Source organism: Saccostrea cucullata, unplaced genomic scaffold (genome assembly GCF_032062105.1).
Source record: "Saccostrea cucullata isolate Sc308-1 unplaced genomic scaffold, CSIRO_AGI_Scuc_v1 ctg910, whole genome shotgun sequence".
NCBI classification, from domain to species: Eukaryota; Metazoa; Mollusca; class Bivalvia; order Ostreida; family Ostreidae; genus Saccostrea; species Saccostrea cuccullata.
In genome coordinates, this window is record NW_026940774.1 from 57,174 (window position 1) to 73,595 (window position 16,422).

Genomic DNA, 16,422 nt, shown 5'->3' on the forward strand with positions numbered 1-16,422 from the left:
TCAATGATTCAGAATACATAAGTTTTCATTTTTTCACCATTTTCATTTTTAAGAAAATCACAGGGCAAGATTTGTATTGAAACTGTACCTTCTTCTTTCATGAAAGACGTACAGCATAAACCATTGGATAAAAGTATGTACGTAAAAAAGGTAAATTATCAAACAATAAATAGATTTTTTAAAACAATTTTGAACAAAAACAAAATCAATAACAGCTTAACAAATTAAACGTATACATAACAGTAACATATATTTTAGTAAAAGTAACTGATATACACATTAAACATACTTTAAATTTACATTTCAAATATAAATATATAAATATTTAAATAGATATAATCATATTTGCAAGATATGTGAACATTGCAGCAAGTCAAAGAGGGAAAATATGAATATTAGTATTTTTATCCTTCATATTATGTTTATATCTTAAAACTTACAGTTTGACTTTTGTATAATTACTTCTTGAATTTAATATAATGTGCAATTTTAACGAAAACATTGAGTTAATATGAAATTATATTGTCCAAATGATATTGTACAATTCATCAATAACTTTCCCCTCTCTTTCACTTTCACGCCAAAGCTAAAGAATTGCTCAACATTTAAATTCTTAATAAAGTCAAATATATAATCAAATATCAGGTATAAGTATATTTTGCTTTATCTCGAATTTATGCTTCTGGATAAATAAGTCATGTCTGACACTATATATCAAATGAAAAATGGAGATCACGAAAAATATTCAAGCTTATAAATTCATTCAAACAATACAGATCAGGAGCAAAGCAAACATCATATGTTGGATCATGTGCCCAATATAAATTATGCAATTTAAAAAAAAATGTAACAGACCTATCTTCAAACGTAATCATGTAAATGCTCAAAAGCATCAGAAATAATCCCATAAGTAAGAAAAAATAAACTGCAACTGAATATCTTTTTAAAAAGAATGTTTTGTATTACTGGCAATACATGGGCTCCAACAACCAACGATTTGGACATCCAGTACAAATAAAGGTGAATGTTTTAAAGTTGATTAAAATTTTTCTTTAACACAAATAAATGAAATATCTTTCTTCATTTACTTGAAGCTGGCATTTATTTTAAAAATAAGTTATTTTAATAATGATAAACTGTCATGGTTTTTCAGCAAAATGTCATTCAAAATTGAGTAACTTTCCCTTTTCTGAGATTTTCTGTAAATCATCTGAAGAAATAGAAGGTACTTTGAAATACCTTTCTTCCACTGTTTTCCACTTTTTAACGGTGTCTCCTCGCTTCATATCATCCTCAATTTTCAAGGACTTGATTTGCAAAATGGGAAAGTACACCTCATTGTAAAGAGCAATTACTCCAAGTTTCTCCCTACAATCCTTGCATTCCAATGTTCCGAGGCCCATTTGAATATCGTCTCCTTTATATCCAACCTTTTTATTTTTCTTGCAGAAAACTCGATTTTTGAAGTCCCCATTTATGCATGCATAATGACTACCCAATTTTCTCATTTCGCTGGACAGACATAGAAACGTCTTGCATTTCATGCATCTGAAAATAAATGTATAGTTATACTCAAGTGAATTTTTATCATATATTGAGGAAGCGCACGTTTCTCCCGCTATATAGATATGGTGATCAGCTCCTTTTTCCTAGCATTAAAGTTCAAATAGCAATGACAAAATATCAACAGATATCAAGATTGCGATAGAATTAGATAATTATTTAACAGAAAATGACAATAAATAAAAACTTTTAATTCCATTTTGTTCATGAACGGCTAGCAAAGGGATTTTGTTAGATCACGATTTAAACCAAATTTAAAGAGCATTCTTTTGTTTTCACTCTTAAGGTATTCAATGTATAATGAAGGGATTTTGAACGATTTTATATAATTTTAAACTAGTCAAAAACGCATTGCTAGACAGCAATAAAAGTGAAATGAACAAAATTCACAAGACTAATGGCATGTAAGGAGACAGTCATTTTGCAAGTTTAAAGTTTTTTAAAGAGTTATCTGCCATTAATGAAGAGAAGAAAATTTTTGATTTCTCAAAATTTCTACGGTAAATAATTTATTTTATTTCATACTTTAATAAAGAGGGAGTTTTTACATATTTTCACCAAGAGATTTGTATAAAATTCAAATTACTTTATACAATATCTGATAAAAACATGCACTGCCCATAGACTTCAATGTAAAATTTAAGGTGCATTAATTGAACAATAATCAACATTTTGTAAATTCCTTTGGTGGAGCATTTTTATTTGATAACATCCTCAAAATGCTACCATGATTACAAATATCGTATCATTCGTTTATTAGGTGCAAAATCTGGCCGTTATACATTGATTGATTGATTCTATATTGTTTAACGTCCCTCTCAAGAATTATTCACTCATATGGAGACGCCACCACTTGCCGATGGAGACCTGCAAATTTTGTCCTATACTCGGCACTCAGGGTCATTGAGCAGGGAGGAATCTTTTTCGTACCAGCACCTACTGCGACACGGGACCTCGGTTTTCACGTTCTCACTCGAAGGACCGGTCTCCAGGTCCCACAGTGGGATTCGAACCCGTGACGTAAGGATAAACTCCTTACTGCGAGACTCTAGAGCAGACCCTCTAACCACTGCGCACGCGGGCGACGAATACATTAACATATATACAAGTATTACTAAGGATTTAATCCTAATACTAGTCTTAGAAGTTTATCTATGCAAAGATCTTAAGAGGATGGAGTTCAGTACATAGACTGGACAATTTCTTATTTTCAGTATCTTTGATATTCAATTTATTGGCTTACTACCTGAGTGCATGCTGTCCGCTAGGGGTTTCTCTTATGTCGTTGTTGGAAGCAGCAGCTTCTCGTTGCATCTTTGCCCGACGTTGTAGCTCTCTTTTCCCTCGTTGAAATCCTTCATTATTGGCCTCTGTTTCCTTCTGAACTATTGCCATTGCCTCATCCATCATTGGTCCTTTCTCAGAATTAACCCACTCCCTCTCCGCGACACATTTATCCTCCGAGGCCAGAATAAAAAATCTGCTGTTATCAGCACGCCCGCGTCCTAAGATAGTGTGAAAGTAAAGTAGGAATAAATTATAACGATCATAAGTTTTATGAATCAAAAGTGTCTATTAATATATAATGACTAAAGCACAGATATCTGTGTGGATCAATCATGAAATTATTTTAATCTAATTTTGAGTTATAATGTACTACAATACAAAAGGCAAAAACGAATAATATTTATGATTTGCATTTTCAAATGATTTCTATAATACCTTTGGCTTGAATCTGCGAGATTGGATTTCCAGCGTAATCATATCTTACAACAAGGTTACATTCCTTGATGTCCAATCCCTCTTCAGCAATTGTTGTGGCCACGATCAATTTGAAATCACCTTTCCTGAACAACTCAATGGTATCTTTCTGCTTATTTTTCGTCATTCCTAAACCAAATTTGTTCATTTGAATTTTAGTAAAAGATCTAAGGATTTTCAATGAAAAGAGTTATGGTTCCCAATATTACGATGATTATGTATATTTTGATATATTTATGACTGGGATCTCTGAAACTGAATCTCTATAATGAGATCTCACCTCCTTCAGACCTTTTTGCGTTAGATCCTGTGCATGTTTTTGCCTTTATATTTTTCAGTTCATCATCAGTGCTCATCCAGGATACGAGGATTTCTGACAGCTGACGTGTGCGAACAAATATTATCCCCCTCATATTTGGTTCAGTCCGATATGTGTCTATTATGATGTCTTTCAACGTCAATAAAAGGGGATTTTCTTCAGTCTTTCTTCTATCTTTTGCGATTACCTGTAGGTCGCTTTTTTCATCTACAATTGAAGTACTGATCATAATTATAACAAAGACGCTTTATAAATTATAAATACTCATTTAAGATACAATGATTACATAACTGTAAAACATGGAATCAATTACAAGCAAAAATCATTTTAACAATTTTTTTTACATAATAATATATAAAATATAATCTTAAATGAAACTTAATACTTTTATACCTCTGCTTCGAAAGAGACTGTATTATACTGTTTTACACTTGATGAAAATGTTTTCGAAACTATCCATTTAATCTTCGATTTCAAACTTTTACTTTAACCTGATAAGGCTACTGCGTGAATTTAAAAAAATCTTTAAAGAGTTTGACTATCGTAAAAATGGCAAAACATTTAGGCTTTATTTTATTTACATCAGAAAGAATGAAAAATCAGCAGCTTACTTTCAAATAATTCTTTGAGATGTTGTTCTATTTCACAAGATGGATTTGGTAATTCCTCAATTTTTCCTGTGATAGTATCCAGGGAATCACTTGCCCTGACATACGAGTGCATTATCAAGCCATTATTGTAAATCTGAGAAATGTCAACATTTAAAACATTTTATTCAAACGATAAAACAACATATACAATGTACGAGGATTTTGAATTACTTCTTGATATGTAAAATATTTTTGGAGTACGATAAAATGTAACCTCCAAGTATTTCCGAGCTGTGTAAAGCGAACGGCTCAGGGTAGTATCTGTTATTTGTGCCACAGCTTTAAAAAGAACATTTTGAAGCCACTGGGTATATTGTTCACTACCCTTCTTTCTTGGAGGATCCAGTGCATTTCTATCTTCAATATCTGTATTTAAAACATAAAGAGAAAAGAAAAAGAAATAACTCTCTCTCTCTCTCTTGACTTCTAACCATATACCACTTGCACAATGATTGTACACACTTCGTATGTGTACCTCTTGTATTTAGACGAAGTTGAATTGTTCCTTAGAAACAATGGTTTCTTATTGTACATTAGATTATCTGGTAGACAGCTTGTGTAATTAGTAGGTCGTGAGGTCAAATCACGTCCGCAACAAATCTGATAAGATTTTTTTTTTAAATTTGCCAGAATGTGACTGTGTGATTTTCCTCCATCTCCTCTTCGTCACACCTACTCTCACTGCGTATATGGTCGGCTGTCGGTTACATTTTGACAAAATGTTTATATGTGCCGATATGAGCCACATTACCCTTGCAGAATGAGTTACAAAGTGCTCCTGACATATTGCTGTCGTCAATGAATAGTATAGGTAGTTATGGTATTGTAGACACATATTGTTGCCGGTGTAAAGACGAATAATGACCCTCATCGAATAATGACCGGGGGTCATTTTTCAACGACAAAAAATGACCCCCTACCCGTAGAAAAAAATCATTTTTTGTAGAAAAAGTGTTCTAGGGGTCATTATTTTATATGTTAGTCCTATAAAAAAATTGACCCCCATTGAAAAATGACACCCTTTAAAGTGAAAAGAGATTCTTTGATTGTCAAGTAAATAAAATTTCTTTTTAATATTCCTCCTTATAGTGTGTGCTTAAAGAATGATATTCCACTTGTTTTTAGAAATCAAACCATGCAACAATCAGGTTCCAATACTCTTTAATAGAAAAATTATTTTTTCCTTCATTTCAACTTTTAGCTTGTAAAAGTTTGGCAAATCCTATTTGACAATGAAAGAGGAGGAAATTTTGACCCCCCCCCCCCCAAAAAAAAAAAAAAACAAAAAAAAAACGTTAAATCAAAACAAAACAAAACAAAACAAAAAAAAATAAATAAATGAAAAGCAAAAATATAAATTAAACTCTATACCTTTCAATAATACTGAAAGAGGCTCTAGATAAAATATTGAAATGAAGTTAAGCCTTCACACAAGTTCTATCATATCATAATTTACTTCGCCATGATTAAAGCATACTTTAAATGTTGGTGTGGGTATACTTGAAAGTATTGTGGCAAAGTAACAGTTGAAAATTAGTAGAATAGTATATTATTTTCAGCTTATTTTTAGTCCCTCCTTATAGAAAAAAAGGTAGGGTAGTTTTTTTTGGTTGCTTTTGTTGATAATCGACTTCCTTCTAAATAAGTAAGGGCTAGGGGTGGGTATATATAACACCTAAAAATATGCTCTGTAAAGCTATGGGCTAGTGTAAAATACACATTTAAATGCAAAAACTATACATGTAGACATAACCTTTTGATTTAGCACACATTATTCATTACATTTCTTAATTTTTGTTTTACTCCACGATTTTACCCAGTTCTGAATATATTTTTCAGAAAATTTAAAGCTGATTTCAATAGACCTAACGGATTGCGCTGTTTGTGACGTGCTAACGCTTTGCTTGTCGAGAGGTTTAAATACTACGTCACATTGTCAACACATCAAAGAAAGTAGCCGAGATCGCTTCTCTCCCAAGCTAAAGTCGGTCAGCTGCAACATACACATCGCCAACGTTAAACGGTTTACAGAAGGGGACAGACAGCACAAATCTTATTAAACAGTTGAAAAAGAGCATTACTTATATTATATGCATTTTTTAATCAATAAAATTTGAGCGTTTCCCCCAGCCTTCCCTCTTTACCATTTCTTTCGAATATATGCATAGAGAGGGGGCTCTATTTTTCAGCAGTATTTTGTACTAAATTGCAATAATCTCAGAATGCATGGCTTGGATTGATACGCGTAACTAATAAATGCAGTGATCAATGACTTACGCACTGAATGATTTTTATACATGTACGCAAATATGCAAAGATAAAGTTTGCAATAGAATGAAATAGTCGACCAATTTAAAGCCGCTTGGTCCGATTCTTATCGCTAAAAAATATATTCGTTTTTCTTCTTGAAAAATAATTATCCATAAATTATTTCAATGTTTGTAAAATTATATCCCCAAAGTCTTTTTCTTTTTAAAGATATCAAAATTCAAAAGTTAAAAAAAAAAATTGTTAGGTCACACAAAAAATTATCCTTTGTTTACATTGCGTGAAATCACCTTCAAAAAGTAAATTTATCGCTTACATGTATAACCCTTGAAGAACAAACCCGAGCATTTTTTCAACAACAAAGTGTACACTAGCAATATTCTAGCCCTCGATACTAAACTCCTTTTTTAAAAAAACTTTAAAAATATCTGATTTTTCCTTTATTCTGTAAATATGCATATTAATATAAAAATTACTATGGATTTTATTCAGTTAATTTCTGAATTTTTAAAAGATATATCATACCTTAGGATTCTACAAATGGAAAACAAATACTCGGGTTTGAATTCTCTTCATAATTAGATGTAACCGATAAAAGTATTTTTTTCAAAGGTGACTTCAAAACAGACCTTAACTTCCCATCAGGAACTGCTGTTTGTCAACAAGGTTTTTCGTCTATGTTTTCCATGTAAAGATTGTTGTAATAAACTATTAAATCAATTTTATAATTAATTTTTATATATTATCTATGTAATGACATACTTTAATTGTTTAAGATAATATGTGCCTGTTTCGGATGAAGCGGCTTTAAATATTCGTAACGGACTGAAAAAAAAATCATAAAATGCTTTCATTGATTAATTCAGGTTTTAAAGTCATTTATCTATGCTGGTAATATTCAAAGAAATCGAGATCGGGACTGTCTAGTCCCCTTTTTATACACAACAACCTCTCGACAAGAAAATATGAAAATCAGAACAAACATTTTCTTTTTTGTAACGTCTTCTTTATACTGTATCATAATATGAAAAGTTAATTGAAGATCATTTCTTTTTATGTCCCTGTAATCGAAGATTCGGGGGTATATAGTTTTATCGTGTCCGTCTGTATGTCTGTCTGTCTATCTGGCGGTCTGTTTCTCTGCAAAAACTTTAATCTTTACCATATCTTTTCATTTATTGTAGCTATGTCTTTAATATTCAATATGTGTACATTCCTTGTGACAAGACCTTACTTTGGGTACCACCAAATTTGACCTTTTGACCTTCACCTTGGAGTTTGTCCCATTTTACACAAAAATGCCAAATTTTTAATTTACTTTGGCTATAAATTTTACACGGTAGATACTAGTACTCTCATACTTCACAAATGTAATCCTTGTTACATTAAACCTTTCTTCAGGAACCATCAACTTTGATCCTTTGACCTTTGAGTTGACCTACCTTTCAAACATTTATCCTTAGCCATTAATTTTGAACAAGTGGTGCTAGGGCTTTCCTATTTTGCAATTGTATTTCTTGTGAGAAAACCCTACTTTGGGTACCATTATATTCAAATTCCCTTTAAGGATGACGTTTACTCAGGTTTCAGAAAACAAAAAGGAAATTTTATTTCTAAAGTATGATATGTTAAATCAAAATTTGTTCTAAATGGATAAAATAAGCAAGTTTTAAATCAGTATCAATTTAAAAATTAAATATTTTATTATTTAAAGAAAATACACAGGAACAAAAGTCAATGTATGATAATGATGAATTTCGGACTAAATTTTTCATTTTTCATTTTTGACGTCAAAAATTTTATTTCTTGCAATATTAATCACAAAGTAAAGATTAAATATATTTTTTAATATCATTTTGCAAATCTTATATGTGTTAAAGCTCATAAATTATTTCAAATAGTTAAATGCTGTGAAATAAAGAAATTCAAAAATACATACATAAACCATTCAAGACAACATATCTCAATAATTTGATCATTGACCCCATATAATATTAATACCATGACAATTAGGGCAACAAAAGTAATTTGAGGCTATAAATAGTTTAGAGTTCTTATCAGTCAGATTTTTGTAATATTCGATTAAAAATGGGAAAAAATATAAATATGACAGAGGAAATTCGGAATGTAATCATTATCACATTAATGGCCCAAACTCCGATCGTTTCATTATATGAAGCACCGCTGTTCCATTGCTATAATATTTCATTGTTTAGAGAGTTTAGTTGCTTGTAATATTTTGTGTGTATAGAAAAAAATTGGGCTTAACGTGAAAAATTGAGGTATTTCCCGAGAAATACTCAGGGGCCACTGGCATGAAAAGTAGGTCATTGCCCGATTTATTTGAAATTTAAATTTAATACAAGAATCGAAGGTGTGCAATGTGAAATAGGTGGTTTTTCGTTCTTATCAGTGGAATTTTTGGTCATCTGAGTAAAGGTATACCTTAAGAAAAGTTTAATCTTCCCTCTATGTTGCCATACAGGGGCATAGCGCTAGCTGTTTTACAAAATTAATACATCTTTTTATATATTACTATAAGAGAAGTTGCGAATAACAGATGGATACCCCAAAGCGTAACAGACGGACAGACATCCCAATCACTATATACCCTCCCGCTTTTCAAGCGGAGGATATAATAATATATGACAGGAGCCTACGATGATTTCCATCATCGAAAAACAATGTTTACCCAACCCTTTAGGCTAGATAAATCTTTACTCCTTTAGATTCTGAATCATCGCATTGACCTTAAAATATAGCCTTTATCGTATGCTATGAGATCAACATATCATTTTAATCCAAATAAGCCCAGGTGAGCATTTTGGCCAATATGCTTCTTTATCTAATTTTTTGGCCCCCTAAAAATTTCAGCTTTAATCAACAGGGAGTCATTTTTCTACGGGGGTCATTTTTCTTCACTTGGGTTCTGCAAATTTTGAGGGAAGTGACACATTTTCTACGGGCAAAAGGGTCATTTTTCTACGTCGAATAATGACCGGGGGTCATTTTTCGCTGTCGAAAAATGACCCCCGGTCATTATTCGATGGGGGTCATTATTCGTCTTTACACCGGCGAAGGTTGTCCTCATTTTTTCGCAGCCATTGATTTTGTACACATCAGTTAGTTTAACCCACTTTCGTTATTCGGATATTTCCAAGGGATAGTTTATTTTAAGTTTGGTTCTTCCAAACCCTTTTCTCTTTTATACATTGTAACGGACATTCAGTGTATAAAAGGGCTATAATCGGGTTTATACTAGCATTCCTTTTATAGAGATTTACATTTTCACAAAACTCTCTAATGCTTGGTACTTTCTCAGCTAAATTTTGCCTACCCTGAGTCAACATGTTTAAACATACAACGTTTTCCTTCGTTTTATTTCATTTTACTCTCAATTTCTCTCACTCCCTTTGGGTATTTTTAATTATAATTTTGTCGTATGAGACGGATTTATTTTATGAAGAAATATTTGCAATAGGCAAATGATCGGTAAGCTCTCTCTCTGTGTTTGTGTTTGTGTGTGTGAGGGTGTGTGTGTGTGTGTGAGTGAGAGGGTGTGTGTGTGTGTGAGAGAGAGAGAGAGAGAAAGAGAGAGAGTGTGTGTGTGAGGGGTGTGTTTGAGAGAGAGGGTGAGTGTGTGTGAGGGCACATTCACAATGTATGATAAATCTGTAACATTACCCTCCACTTCTCTCAAATAATTCTCAGTATTGGTCATCAAGGAAATGATCCTTACTCCAAAGTCATCTTTCTTTCGTGTTGGAACTCTAACAATAGCTGGAAAAGAATTTGATCCATTTTGAATACATTGATCGAAATGTGAAAGATTTGAGATAATTTGAAACTGATGCTGATAAATGACAAATCCAGTTCATTTTTTATGATGTAATTCTGATAACAGAAACATTAAATTTTTGCTGTCCATGTATACAGCTTAAATGTTGAATTAAACATCAAACACTTACACTGATCTGGAGAATTGATTTTTGCTGCCAATTCGTCTTTGAATATTTGGACAGATACGAGGACATCGGCGTCCAAATTAGCCATCATAGATTTTACATGATTTACAGTTTGTTCGGTCGTTTTAGCATTGCCAACTCCAATGGAAGCAGTTAAGCCAACGATCTGTGGAAATATATTCTTATTACATATTATTTTTTTTCTACAGTTTAAAGTATACAAATAGCATCAAATATGAAGAAAAATAACTGAAATTGAACCTGCGGGAGAATTTTCTGTTCATTACTGTTATCCAAGCCACCTAGCATTTTATCAAAGTAAGGAACCATAGTCTTGTAAAAAGCATGACCACCGTAACAATGGTGACATTCGTCGAAAATAATAAGTGTAAATGACTCAATGCTAAGATCTTCTTTATCCATTGCATTGACGAGCATCTGAGCTGTTACCACGAAGATGTCATACCTTAAAGATAAATAAAGCTTGTAGAAAAGTATATAAGGGCTTATTAGCATACACTCGCTACCTTTAAAAAATCATTTGATTTATAATCATTTATATATGAATGTAATAGTTTACTGTGGAAGAAGGGCAGACAGCTTTGTAAATTCTTCATCACGCATTGTGTCCCCTGATATAACCTTCAACCTGCAGGCGACGTAGCGTTTAATTGCATCGGACTGTTGCTTGGCTAAGTTGTTTTTGTCCACAACAAAAGCAATTTTTTTGACTTTATGCTTCAGGGTTGCTTGGAGATGATGCTAAGACCATAATGATATATGAGATTTGAATGTTTTAAAATCACAATATATTACAACAACAAGTCGAATAGGCTAACGCTTCATTAACACAAAAGGAAGTTTTACTGTAAAATGACTCTAAAATTATTACATTAAACGATATTTCATGTTATATCTTGCTTACTAGTATTTTCTAACAGGTTGAAATTATCTGAGAATAACATAAACAGTAGAGTTAATGTTAACTGTGTGTACCTGGATAATTTTTACTGCTACAATAGTTTTCCCACTACCAGTTGGGGCTATGATAATGCAGTTTTTTCCTTTCTGCGCAGGTTCCGCTAATTCATTCTGATACTTTCGATCTTCATAAGACTCCAGAGTTACTTTATCTTCTAAGGACGCCGATTCTACACAAAAATTAAAACAAATGGTTGTTTTTAAATGGGTTTTTAAATTAATAACTTTGTTCAAATTCACCTACAAAAAGTCTTACCTAGCGTGCTCTCTGCCTCTGATTTACTTGAACAAACAGTTTTCAAATCGGTCTCGTTCTCACTACTGATGTTCGTTATATTGTGTATTTCAATATATTTTTCCTTTGTTTCCTCTGTATCATTTTTTTCTTGTATTTTATCAGTGGATGTTATTTCTTCAATGGATTTTGAATCTCTAGCATACAACAGCGAGCTCAAGCCGAGCGATGGTGGGAGTTTATATTCTTCATTGTCAGAGACGCATTGAACTGGTTTAGTGTATTTCTCTCTCTGTGCTGGAATACCTGTTCAAATTAAACATATATACGCAACGATAGGTTGTTATTGTTTTAATATTGTAATTAGTTAGAATTTATAAAGTAAATTCTTTATTAAAAAGGATGCAATGATTTATTATTTACCAAATGGACAGTGTTGGCTGGTTTCAGTGCTTTCTCTTATCCCCTTCGTTTTCTCCCATTCTGTAAAAAAAAATAATGGAAAACTTGATACCTTAAAGATATTACGGGTGCATATCATCATATTAGAACTCATTTACCTTTCACAAACTCTTCGTCAATCTCTTCTGCAATATTCTTGTAGTTTTGTTTGCACAGCACACCTAAGAATGAGTGGTACCAATTTTCTTTTTTTCTCCATATCCTGTCTAGAAGGACAATTATTGCCGCCATATTTCCATTTCTATTTGATTCAGTATTTATATGTTCTCTATCTGAAAACGTTATGATCCCTTGGGATACCAGGTCTGGCAACAAATCAGAAGGATCCAGGTTTTCAACAAGCTTCATTGTATATGGTTGCAGAATTTTTCGAAACTTCTCATAAGCATCTCTTTTCACTTCTTCCCCTCGTAAAGCTTTGGCTACATATTCATAACCTTAAAAGCAAACGAAAATAATAATGTAAATATAAAATAGATCATAAAATTGATGGTTGAAAATTGATTTTGTCGAACATTTTCTTGAAATATACAATGTATAAACATTACAGTGTTCTTTTAGTTTTTGATTTCTGAACAGATTATATACGAATCAAGAAAATATAGTAGTTTATAAATATATATTGTTAAATAAAGAACAACAACAATGAAAAAAAATGAAATACCCATTTTCTCTACAATGTTAACAAATATCGTCCACTTATTTATATTGTCGCTTGCATGTATGGCACACAGCAGATCTCCCATGGCAGTCGTAGACCCTACATTTTCTCCCTGTTGAATTATTCTTTCTTTTTGTCCTAAGTTAAAAATGTATATTTCTTTGATCTTCAAATCGAAAATTTTACAAAATAGAGAGACAGGTGTAATGGATATTATTATTCGACAATCATAGGTTACAATTTATCTGAAATGTAGATGTTACAATGATCTATAATGTATTATGTAGAACCAGTATGGTAAATAATCATAATTCACCCACTGGATAAAAAAAGATAATGTTACATATAAACACACATGAATTAAACAATAATCATAAATAGGTATTTATATTTATTACTCTATCTGTGATGAACACTTGGGGGGGGGGGTCACCTTAACTTTAATTAATTTTAAATAAAATTGCAATTTTAAATGTCATACGTTACAAAGAATCACTTGGTTTGCAAATTTCATTACTTTATAATATCTTTTGAAGTTTGTTTTTAAAAGTCAACAACAAAATGTTTTATGAATAAAGAGTGTCATCAACATCTAAAAATTAGTGAGGAAGGCGAAATTTACGGAAATCACAGAATGTTTTCCAAAATAAATTCTGTAAAGCAGAGATGAAAATTACACTAAAAAGAATAGTGGTGTGAAAAAAAATCATATATACAAGTATTTGCGTGAACATTTCTAATATAATTACTTGTATGATCAGAAAGTTTTTTTTCTCATGTGTTTGCATGATTAATCTTGACAGAGCAGTAGAAATTGTCATCAAGAATTTTATCAACAATATGGAGGATGGAAAGATAGAATGTCCTAGAAAACCTAGCTTTGATGTATAAAGGCAGTGGTATTATAATGATGCCTGCTTTCAAATGGAGATAATGTAGCTAAATGTATATATAAAAGTGGGTAAAATACTATATTTAACAACCTTACCTAGGGAATCTGTCCCCCGCTCCAGGGAAAAAGAAGAGCATGAGATGGGGATGGTGGGGTGGGGGGACTTTAAGATGGACGGGCTGGGCAATAGGGAGTTTTGGAATAAGGTGTTATTGCAATAGCTCAAAATATTTTTGAGATAAATTGCACACGAAAACAAGTTTTACAGAAAAACTGAATGTGAGGAATTATGACATTTGATCTAAAAAAATAAAAATAGGGGGCTTCTTTAGGCCATAAGGAGTTGATATAAAATTTCCTTTGCGAAGCTTTTAGGCTTCTTCAGATATCAAGCAGAAACGAAAGTGTCACAGACAGAAAGACAGACGGAAGGACTGACGGAGAGAAAAACTTCAATGAATATCCCTCACTTTCAGTGAAAGCAGGGGACAAAACTCTGATTAAGAAACGGGGTTAGAAAGTACTTTTTATGTCATCTTATTACGTCGACAAGAGATGTTTTTCATACACAATCGAGTTTTCCCTATTTAAGTTTCCATAAAGAATTACAATGAAATATATAAAGATAACGAACACTATTCAAGCTCAAAAGTCCATTAAAACAATGCATATTAGGATCACAGCAAATACGAAAAAAATGATAAATTGTATTATCATACGTGTTTTGATAACGCCATGCAGATAATGTACGAAATCGTTGACTTTCAAAGCCCGAACAATGAGTGGTTTGTACAGATTAACCAGTGTGGGTATTTCAGGACAATCAAGTCGACACTTGATGCTAGGCATGTAATCTATAGAACTCTCTGGTCCAGAAGCCGAATTTTCCTGTCCTGCTGTAGTCGTCTCCTCCATTGTATATATGTCTTCTGATTCTGTGAAAAGAGAAGAAATAGAGGTTTTTACACAGAGACACAAGTGCAATATATAAATACATGTATATAAGTAGTTCTTTGTAGATAGGTTATCCTCTTTACATTCAAATGTATGGATTAGGCCTATTTAATATTGGCATTATTAGTGAGGGTGCCGAGATCGCTAAAATTGAATATCGGTAAAAATCATTTGTGTTTTGTATAGAATGGCTTCTTTATTGAGCATTTAAAAATCGCCAAAATTACATTTCGCTAAAAATAAAAACTCATTTTTTAAGGATTAATAAATTAGCCTCTTGCAAAAATTTTCAAACAATACCATAACCTAGAAAACGGAAAATTTTCTCTCCTTTCTCCCTTTCTCCTCTCCTTTCTCTCTCTTCACTGAAAAATCACACCGCGAAGAGCTTTACTTACTTTGAAATATTGAAATTTTATCTCTCCATTGCACAATGTCAATCTCCCTAAAATTAATATTCCTAGTTCTTTGTCTAACAAGATACCTTTCAATACTGCCACTGAAAAATAGATTACTTTATTTATAATGTAATATTATTGACAATAATATGTTTTATGCATACATATGTAATTTACCATTTTCTGTGGTTAGAATGTAGTGATTTTAGTATATTTCATGTATATATCAGGTTTCAGAGCTAGGACGTTATGTAATGCATAGTCTCAGGTTTTGGGGCTTTGCGTTGATTAGTTGTGAGCTAACGTCGGATATATCACGTGATTGTTATCGCTGGTGGATGCTGCAAGTGTTTGTACACACCATTTTTTGTAGAAAAACATAACAATTTCGGATTATTCATCTTGATCAATGCTTAACAATCAGTGGATTAGCAGTACGTACGACTTTATGCACAGTATGTAAGTGATGATATTTCGGATTCGCTTTGTGACTGTTTTTCGACTCCATCGGAGCCTGGGTACATGCGGGGTGTTTCAAAATGGCGGACATGACGAGGATTGTGCCAATCGGCCATTCGTACATTAGAAGGATGGACAAGTATATGAAAGACAAGATGTGAAAAAAAATCTTTGTTTTGACCTAAATTATAAATAGATTCTCACTGTTGATCCGTGGCCAAGGTGGGTTAAACGTTGAGGGTTTGGCGAAATCGTGAACACTATGTACTTTCTCCACAGCCCCTGACATTAGCCTTTTTCAAATCGGAGGTAACGAACTTTCCTTCGACCCCCCACAAAGATTGTAAGGTATATTTCTTTTACTTCCTGATTCATGGTACGAGTGTGAAACATGTAATTTTATGCAACTTCTCCGACGGGACCCTCACAACTTACCACCGGGATGCAACAATGTTGTTATTGAGATTAATCAGCTTAGAAACTCTGTGTCTGAATCCTTACCATACACTGTATGTGTCATTTTGGAAACACCAGGGTTTTGGGACTAAACCTACAGTACCTGAGGGAGTTCACCTACGTACAAAATCATGTATGCAGTACCAATCCAGTACCTATGGTCAATGGTCAATCAAAGATGCTGTGGTCAACACTTGCAGGAGGCTAAGGCCAGTATAAATTAATTTGAAGTTTGATATAATGACATACATGATATATGAGCATAAATCATGGAAATGAATAGATGCATATGTATAGGACAAGAGTCAAATATCTAGTAAGATATTTAGAAAGATGTCTATTCGAAACACTCAAGTATTATTATATCTTTCTTTAAGATATATATAACTTCATGAAAA

General features: G+C 32.5%; 1 protein-coding gene across 1 annotated transcript; it reads right to left on the bottom strand.

Moving 5' to 3' along the window:
* Positions 1-582: 582 nt before the first annotated feature.
* On the bottom strand, positions 583-14,686 carry LOC134256285 (ATP-dependent RNA helicase DHX58-like). Its single transcript, XM_062738945.1, has 16 exons — positions 14,477-14,686; positions 12,869-13,003; positions 12,303-12,641; positions 12,166-12,225; positions 11,764-12,048; positions 11,523-11,677; positions 11,107-11,288; positions 10,788-10,992; positions 10,530-10,692; positions 10,246-10,341; positions 4,508-4,659; positions 4,255-4,387; positions 3,605-3,850; positions 3,286-3,453; positions 2,810-3,068; positions 583-1,548 (listed from the first exon to the last, which is right to left on the bottom strand). The coding sequence occupies exons 1-16, from the start codon at positions 14,670-14,672 to the stop codon at positions 1,161-1,163; spliced, it is 3,162 nt and encodes a 1,053-aa protein (XP_062594929.1). The 5' UTR covers positions 14,673-14,686; the 3' UTR covers positions 583-1,160.
* Between the last annotated feature and the right edge of the window lie 1,736 nt (positions 14,687-16,422).

Bases quoted from the DNA above. Each gene is read 5' to 3' on its own strand.
- LOC134256285 (XM_062738945.1), bottom strand. From the start codon at position 14,672: ATGGAGGAGACGACTACAGCAGGACAGGAAAATTCGGCTTCTGGACCA. The intron at 12,049-12,165 runs GTAAATAATAAA...TAATTTGAACAG, and splicing joins CAGCCAACACTGTCCATTTG to GTATTCCAGCACAGAGAGAG. The intron at 3,454-3,604 runs GTGAGATCTCAT...AATTTGGTTTAG, and splicing joins CGCAAAAAGGTCTGAAGGAG to GAATGACGAAAAATAAGCAG.